An 8,945-nucleotide genomic window follows, 5' to 3' on the forward strand; every position below is an offset into this window, starting at 1 on the left:
AACTCTTACGTTGGGTGGGCTCTGTTGTTTCCACAATTCTGGGCTTCTAAACCAGATTCAAGGTGTTGCGAAGAAATTATATGGTGAAAGGAAGATTTCATCCGTATTCAGAGGAAATAGGAGGCTAAATATAGGCATTACACATTATTAAAAAATATTCCACTTCTTCAAATTGGGCTAATTCCGTTTCAGGGAACTATCGATGCACTTCAGATCCTATACTGGTTCCATCACATGATCATTGTACTTTAGGTTTACAAGGAATGATTAAACATGACATTGGATGGTGGGCTAGTTTGGCAGAGGGTGCAAATGATCCATATGGTAGAACCGTCCATATTGATTCTCAACATGAGAGATTTGTTGCCAAGGGTTACAATGCAAGGCATCTAGCTGTAGGAGCTCCAGGTGTTCCTTTGTTTGAAATTTTCATAACAAAAGACAGTGATCAAAAATACAAGGAGCAGGTGGTCTACTTCACGTCTACTTGCAGCAGAATGGACAATCTACAGATGCTTCCTTTTCAGTATCACCTAAAGCTACTGAAGACTCAGATACTGACACAGAAAAATTATGATGCAGATGTGGGAGATGAGGGATTGAGATGGGTTCTTAAATATCTTAAAGCTGGGATGCCTAGCCTAAAATTCAAGGTGTTGAAAGTTGTGACTCTAGAACAGGAAAACACAGATATAATCTCAGGGGTTTTTGAGCAGTTAATCTAGGATGTCAATAAAGAGAAGGATGATGAAACTTTGAATGAGATGACTTGGTAAAGAGAAGGGTTTTCAAATTAGTGAGAGTGGTTTGGGAAACCATTTATTTTTCAATTATATAGAATTGAGACAGATTCTAAGAGATTTTAGTTTGAATGGTTTGGTTAACAATTTGTTTTCTAATTATATAAAATTAAAGTTTCAATTTTTTGTAACTGTCCATTACTGATATTTATTTTAACTGTATGTTAATGATATTTATGGAATAATTGTTCCTAATGTAATAGTTGCAGCTGATAACGATTCTCCATCAATCTACATCACTATTAAAAAAGGGAAAAAGACTAGCTGTTTTACCTCCCGAGTAGCCAAGAAAGACTGATACAAAACACTTGTATTTCCAATGCATTCGAAGCTATAATCCACACCTCCTTGTGTCTTCTCTGCTATTACCTGACATAAATATAACTTTCTCCTTATCGTGAACCAAAGATAAATCTGTGAACATTTTATTAAGAAAAAAAGCATTTAACTTACCTCTTGAATGGGCTTTTCATGGTCTTTTGGATTAATGCATTCAGTCACGCCCAAGGCTTTCGCTGCATTGGAAATGAAGTTAATTGGTGAGTTTCTACTTAATTCCCTGGTCTCAGTTATGATGATATTCAGTTTAGTTGGTTCTACATAATTAGGACTCAAAAAATGTATGGTTGTCTGATCTTCATAGGAGAATCCATTTTACCTTTGATGAACTTGCTTGAATTTGTGTCAATACCAATTATCTTGGAGGCACCTCTCATTCTTGCACCTGTTGCGACCTACAGAGTGCCCATGAAAACATCATGAGTACACTTTAGAGAATATCATGAAATCTGAAATCGTTTGTAGAGAATATCACATAAAACTGAACTAGTGTCAGGACGATATTACTAACAGCAAGGCCAACGGTACCAAGGCCAAAAATGGCCACAGTTGATCCACTTTGGATGACAGCTGTGTTGAAAACAACGCTAACACCTGAACAATCAAAAGAGATATTTCTCATTCTAATTGTAAGTTGAATATTGTAGCTCCAATATTGAGGCTTAGATGCATAAAAAATGTCCCAGTAAATATACCAGTGGCTATTCCACAACCAAACAAGCATGCTTTGTCTAGTGGACCTTCTGGATTGATTTTGGCAATGCAAGCATAGTCAACAACTGTGTATTCACTAAATGTAGAAGTGGACATGAAATGGTAAATGGGCAATCCCATGATTGAGAAACGCACCTTTCCATCGTTTCTCATCACTTTTCTTGTGAGATCGATTTTGAATTTATCACACAGATTAGTCTTCTTAGATTTACAGAATGCACAATCTCCACACTCTCCTGTGAACAAGGGAATTATATGGTCTCCAACCTTAATATCTGTCACGCCTTCTCCCACGCTCTCTACTATCCTGCAATCATAAATTGTATGCTCTTATTTCGTAATTTGTTTCAAAAACATATAATCAGACTCATATTAACTGTAACTAACAAAGGTTTACCCAGCACCCTCGTGTCCAAGTATGCAAGGAAAATTTTGCATGTTTTCATCCTGCAGACATACATAAGCCGTTTGAAGTAAAACAATTATGGCCAGCAATGAGTACCAATAACAAGCATAACAAGCTCCACAACCTTCATGGAAAATATATAGCATAACAAGCTTGAAACCACGTTACTGATTACCCCGCCATTCCAGAATGTAATGTCAGTATGACAGAGGGATGTGTGGGTGATTTTGATACAGACTTCCATAGCCTGTGGTGGATCTACTTGAATTTCTTCAATAACCAGTGGCTGCTTAGCTTCCCATGCTACTGCAGCTGCTTATCAGGTCACAATGCATCTCTTAATGTTGCTAATTCTGAACTGAAACCTCTAGGAATAGAATCTAACTACATAATTTATGCATATGCAAAACTATACCTAGGCAAGTGATAACTTTGCCATGAGTACTTTTCTGAGGCAAGAGACAATCTTTGCCATTACAGCTTGTATCTAGTTTTTGAATCCACCAGCTTAGATGGCTAACACTTTCTTCAGGCACAAGAGCATTGGAAGTAGACTCCCACAATGCAAATTCATTTCCAGGTCTGGGTGATACCATGGTGATGCCTAATTTTACCAAAAGAAAAGCCCACGAAAAGCCTCTGAAACCATCACAGAATAGTCTCTATTAGATACTCTGACAAAGAGAAAGAGGTCTGGTGTGACTCTTATTCCTTTTTGAGTGAGAAGTTCCATGATATGATGGCCTATTTAGTTATGTAAGCACGTGAATAGCCAACCTGTAGCAAGACCACAGTAAGAACAAAGAAATACTTACAAGCCCTCAAGCTTATGTACAAATCTGTCATTTCATCCATGAAGTTCTTCGTGCTAACACCCATTACATTATCGTTGTAATGTGATGCTCTCCCTTGTTAATGGGATTCTCTCCCTTAGCTTAAGGATACATACATAATTATGCTTGCAAGCCTTGGATGAGGACACATCCAATCTTGCATGACCAACCTGCACTCCAACTCATGGCCCATCAACTACAATTTTCTAGGCTGCATGTGTCTATATTTTGTTAGAGAAAAATACCTATATATACATGAGAGGTGAACATACATGTTGTCCCAAAAAGGATTGGACTTGGATTTTCATCCCAATTTGAATACATAAATACATACATATATATACTAACAATCTTAATTAGGCACGCTGATTTCATATTTTCAAGCTAACCCAAATATGGCCTATGGATGTCAATTTCAGATTTCCAAGGTCTATTTTACTAAAGATAATTCATAATAATAATTCCTCATCCAATCAAGTATAAACATTGAGGAGTTGGCCCATAAGCATATAAATGGTCATATCTAAATTCTACACTCCAAGACTCCAAAGTGGAACAAAAACCTTCAAGATTCTCATTAGATAGGATATGAGGATTCCATAAGGTAGAAATCAAATATTTCACTATTCCAGCCAATCCACAATACATTGCCATAGCTATTTTGCCCAGATCTATGCTTAACTCAAGAATGAAGTCTGAGGAAGATTAATATAATTCTTGGGTGAGCTTAAGGAGTAATGTAACACTCCTGCAATGCTTAAGAGTCAAGGTTCACCCCTAGACCAAAATTACAGGAATGATGAGTGCATTGGTGACCATTTTAGATTTCATTTTCAGATGTTCTATGAAGACTAATTATTTAGCCTTCTTATAAAACTCAGGATTCCACATACGAAGCTTGTCACAAAGGTTGGGTCTCTAAACTCAAAGTGGCATCATCAACAACATCTCCCATCAACCAATACACTCAACCATGACACTAAAATCAATACTATAGAGTCATACCCAAGAGGTAGCATTCATTCAGTGACATATCAGAGTATTTAAAGTTGATGTCACAATAATATTTTAAACATAATTCAAGTCTAAATCTTGAATTAAATATAATAATTGTGCTATGAATTTTACCCTACAACTAGAAACAGAGCACGAGGAATTAGAGGTTAACTCTGACCTATTGAAGTAATCAGAGTGGCACAACGAAAGCAAGGATTAAAGACCTATAATTGATCAGACTGACTATAAATCCAAAGTATCATATAAATATTTAAAGAGCCATGAGAGAGGATTTTTATTAAAATTCTAGCAAATTATTTATGGCAGTCATTACAGGTACCAGAATTCTAGCAAGGATAGAGACTTATCTTAGAAGTAAAGGCTTGGAGAGCGTTGTCAAGGGTTAAAAAGAGCCCTCATTTGACATCATATACTTAGGGTTTGAAATCAATGAATAATGAATGGGTGCTAAACCAGTCACCATACATACGTTAAAAGTTCTTAGCAAGGCAGAATTGTTTACATTGATACAATTATCTAAAAATAAAATAGATCGTCCCAAAATTGCATTGTTGAAACACTTTCATTAGACCTTTTTATCACATAAACCCTCACTGTTTGTCATAAATTCTTAAAGATAAAGAAAATATTTCATGTAACTAAGAGGGAGACCACTATCACCTAACCCTCTCTCCTTTACACTTTAAGCTGCCTCTCCCCTGTTCAAGGGAGGCTTCCCTAGGATAAAATTGTTGAGATTTCAGGCAATGAAAGGAAAAGTGATATGAAAAGTAAATTACAACCAAAGAGTTTTCAAAGAATTAAGAAAATAAAATAGGCAGAAGAATCAAAAGCTAATTTATTTCTATTGGGCAGTGAAGTTTGCTACAATACCTTCCCTAGACAGTGCTAATGACAATGACTCATGCAAAGAGATCCCATAGAGCTCCCAACACAGTCACAAATATGAGATTTATTAGATGCAATAGCTTCCCTTGAGATAGAGGAGGATGAAGGTGAATCATAAAGAGAGCCCAGTATATTCCTCTGTGGAAAAATAGACCTAATTAGGGGAAAAATCCTAGACCGAGACGATGGTAGAGCAGGGTGATGCAACTGCTGCTGAAAATGATGATTGTGACTAGAACTAAAGCTTGAACAAACTTCTACTGGAAAATAAAAAGAAACCCATTGTGATGTTCCTCTAGCCCAGGGTTCATAATGTTGGTGTTCAACAAAATGACTACTACTCTCTCTCTCTGGGTGAGCATATTTCTCTTGGATTATGAGTGTTGTTGTTTCAACTATTAGGACAATGTTATCTCCTTGGACCTATGCTATGTAATTTCTCAGGCAACTGTGATTTTCTCTTGCTTATCTTTACATTCTCCCTTTGTTGGTGTCTATGAGAAAAACCCAAGTTTGTGTGCCACTACCATCCCACAAAATCCAATAAAATTAGCATATATAAATCATACATACTAAACTATTTAGTAGCAAGGAAGAGAAACAAATGGAATACATAGAACCATACATGTCAAAGCAAAGATGTCCATTGTCGCCCAAGTCCCATACTCTTTCAACTTTATATTGACGATTTAGAAGATCTCATGTCAAAGTGATATTGTTGGTTTCCTTCTCTATGGGATTTCCAACTGGGATGTAAGACCACCTCATTTCTCTAGGTGCAATTTTGGTTGAAGTTTCCATCCACAATTTATTAAAGGAATATCTTATACATCGCTCAAGGTAGTTGTAGGTTACACTATAAATATTTCACCTTTGTAATGAAATTTTCATGGAAGTATGAGAGATTATAGAATAGGAGTTTCATGTGATGAGTTTATACACATCTTAAGTTTCTGGGCATATTTTATTTCCGTGTATCATAGAATAATAGGTTGTCACACAAAAAAATTGTCCTCCTAGCTATAGCAAGGAGCTTCCACAGTTTGAGGGGAACTCTTTTTCTACTGCCCCACATGTCCTAGAATTTATGAAGCATATATGAGAATTGATGGAAAGACATGAAGATTCCATGATAAGGTTATTTATGCTTTCTTTAGGACAAGGGCATGGTGGCTAGCTGAAGCATTCTTGTAGCCCAAACAACATACATTCTCTCAAATCTCTAGTTGAAATATTCCTCAAGCATTTCCACCCAAGGTTCAGAAATTTGATGGTACATATCAAGAGTTGTTGACAACCCTACAAGAGGAAGGCCTCCTTGGTCTTTTTGAAGGAAATGATAACATTGTTGGGGATGAAAGTGGAGCATCTATGGAAGAGGGATTATGCTCAAAATTTGAATATGAAAACACTAGATATTTGTAGCATGAACAACCTTGTAGCAGCAATGACAAGAAGGAGGGCAATTTTAGCATCTAAAGTGATTTCTTAACACATATATGAGTACCAACATGAAAAATGTGATGGGATTATTACACCAACTTCAAATGATACATGTGTCACTCTTTCTAGTGAGGATTGGCATCAGGTTGGTGATGTTTTTTTTGGCTGCCCCATAGGAACCAGTGTTGCAGATACAGAAGAAGCAAGTAGTAGAAATTTTGAGATGAATTTGGTGTGGGATTAATGCCCACAAATAAAAACAAGAACACTCCCTTCGCTTATGGCTTATGTACATGATAATCATAATAATGAAAGTATAAGCCTAGACACTCATAATTATCCTCTCATCAATATGGATCAATCATCAGACGATATATTTTGGGTTGGGTAGAGGCAAGTCCTATACACTACTTGCATGGACCATCGATGTCTGGTGATCACGAAGAAGAGGGGAATTTTGATTCTGAACCACTTCTAAGCCCTTCACAAGCATCTGTCATGAGGGTTTTGAGACTATGTCATGCTATAAAATTGTTGGAATAACCTCCCTAGACTTGTCACAAGAATTGAGGATAGAATATCCCTCCGAGGACGAGAGAGTTTTCTCCAAATATGACAGCAATAAGGATTTTTCACCAAACATTGGCATTTCTGATAATGAGTATCAACATTACACAAGTTATGAAATCCTCAATGATGAATTTTTTGCTCTAGAGGAACATAAGTATTTCTATTTTGTACACCAATTTCCCCAAGTCTTGAACAATGAAAAGCATAAATCAACAGAGTCCTCTTATCTCTACAATCATGATTGCAAACCTTCGTTATTAGAGCAAAGGCATAAGGACCATATTTGTGAAGAGTCAAAGGAATTATCTAGCAGCATAATAGAATCCACACCTCTTCACATTGGAGCAAAAAACAAAAAGGTGCCCCCTAGGTCTGAATCTTCCAAATCACTGAATTTATGAACATCTACACAGACTTTGGTATGTGTTGTGACCACAACAACCACCCTATCAATTATTTTTGTTTTCAAAACTTGTTTCTATTGGAGATAAATAAATGAATCTACTTTCATTTCCAATTTGAATCATTCGAATCCATTATCAAATGAAAAAGCTATGCTTAAAATATCCATTGTTGTTCTAAGTGGGGAAATCGAAAATAACTCTGTTATGCAGGTTGTTCTAAGTAAAATTGACATATCATATCATGAAATTTTCAAAACTTGTTTTGATTGGTGACACAACTTTGAATTAGCTCTCATTTGAATTTTGAATCACTCGAATCAGACCAAAAACAAAGGAGTTGTGATTAAAACACTGCTGGTTAGTATGGTCGACCACTGCTCTCCTGCAGGTGAAAAATAAATTTTACTTTGTTATTTTTTTCGTGGATTTGTTTTACAGAGTAACTATTGCTATTCCCTAAAGGGAGCAACATTTTTTCGAGTGTTTTTGTTGTTCCCTCCAGGGAACAACACCTTTTTGGAGTTTTTTTGTTGTTCCCTCCAGGGAACAACTGCTGTTCCCTTAAGGGAACAACACTTTTTTTAGTCTTTTTTTTTTAGTTTTCATTGTTCCCTCCAGGTAAAAACACTTTTAGAGTTTGTTGTGGCCACAACCACCACCATATTAGAACCTGATCTGGGGGGAAATTTGAATGGGTCCCTTGAGAAGTTTTATATTTCTTCTCTTCGAATGATAACCATAGTTGTCAAATGGAATTATGTCCTCAAAGTTGAACGATTCAATGGTTTATTAATTATGGTTGCAATCCATTTTTAACCATTAGTCCCCAAAAAATAATCATGCCCTCTTGAGATTTGAAGCCGAAAGGACTCATATAACCTCCAGTTGCAAATTCTGTCTCTTTATGAAAGTTTTTATGAAGGTAAGGTTTGTTTTAGGTGTTTCTATCATTTCTCTCATAATCATAGCTAATGTTGATCACTCATGCAAGAGAGGACCAAGAGAAGAAAAGCAAGGTCGGTGATTTGATGCATAAGCATCATGAAGGGCTGCAATGAAAGCTGCAAAGGGATCATGAAGTGGTAATAAAATTTGAGAAAGTAACACAGCCTTTGAATGATCATCGTAGGAACATCATGCCTAGTCCACATGATACCTCTACCAGCTGGATTTTCATTGCCATGTGTCATGGCTTTGGGATAGAATAGGGTAGGATGTCCTAAAATTCTGAGAAGACAGGAAGCAGAACAGATGTTGGTATAAGAGTTCTTATGTCACTATGGGGACTCTAGATGACACCTCTGCACCACCGATGTCGATATTGCAAAGACATACTCCACAAGAAAGGGATATGGAACCGCCATAGTGCATAATGGAGGCACACTCTATGTTAAGTGGAGGTACTCCTGACATTGCAGATCCATCAAGCTATTGTCACCTCCAAATACACCTTAAATAATGCCAAATGTTCAATGATGAGCACAGTGTCTTCATTTGCCTTCAGGAAATAATAGGGAATAACGTTTAGTCA

The 8,945-nt window shown here is 36.6% G+C and overlaps 2 protein-coding genes across 2 annotated transcripts; one reads left to right on the top strand and one right to left on the bottom strand.

Moving 5' to 3' along the window:
- The first annotated feature begins 263 nt into the window (after positions 1 to 263).
- Positions 264 to 725, top strand: LOC149152499 (protein EXECUTER 2, chloroplastic-like). The gene has a single exon (XM_089443498.1). It carries the CDS (start codon positions 264 to 266, stop codon positions 723 to 725), a length of 462 nt encoding a protein of 153 aa, XP_089299624.1.
- Positions 726 to 1,031: 306 nt separating this feature from the next.
- Positions 1,032 to 2,629, bottom strand: LOC149152500 (alcohol dehydrogenase class-3-like). The gene is made up of 7 exons (XM_089443499.1): positions 2,435 to 2,629; positions 2,251 to 2,300; positions 1,835 to 2,160; positions 1,651 to 1,733; positions 1,459 to 1,534; positions 1,254 to 1,315; positions 1,032 to 1,169 (listed from the first exon to the last, which is right to left on the bottom strand). The coding sequence occupies exons 1-7, from the start codon at positions 2,501 to 2,503 to the stop codon at positions 1,032 to 1,034; spliced, it is 804 nt and encodes a 267-aa protein (XP_089299625.1). The 5' UTR covers positions 2,504 to 2,629.
- Between the last annotated feature and the right edge of the window lie 6,316 nt (positions 2,630 to 8,945).

This window comes from Pinus tabuliformis, chromosome 9 (genome assembly GCF_031772625.1).
Source record: "Pinus tabuliformis cultivar Carrire ecotype Pingquan chromosome 9, CPIR1, whole genome shotgun sequence".
In the NCBI taxonomy this organism is placed as follows: Eukaryota; Viridiplantae; Streptophyta; class Pinopsida; order Pinales; family Pinaceae; genus Pinus; species Pinus tabuliformis.

Coding starts and splice junctions, on each gene's coding strand:
- LOC149152500 (XM_089443499.1), bottom strand. CDS start 2,503: ATGGAAGTCTGTATCAAAATCACCCACACATCCCTCTGTCATACTGAC. Junction 2,301..2,434: donor TTACATTCTGGAATGGCGGG/GTAATCAGTAAC, acceptor GTATGTCTGCAG/GATGAAAACATGCAAAATTT. Junction 1,535..1,650: donor TTGGTACCGTTGGCCTTGCT/GTTAGTAATATC, acceptor GGCACTCTGTAG/GTCGCAACAGGTGCAAGAAT.
- LOC149152499 (XM_089443498.1), top strand. CDS start 264: ATGATTAAACATGACATTGGATGGTGGGCTAGTTTGGCAGAGGGTGCA.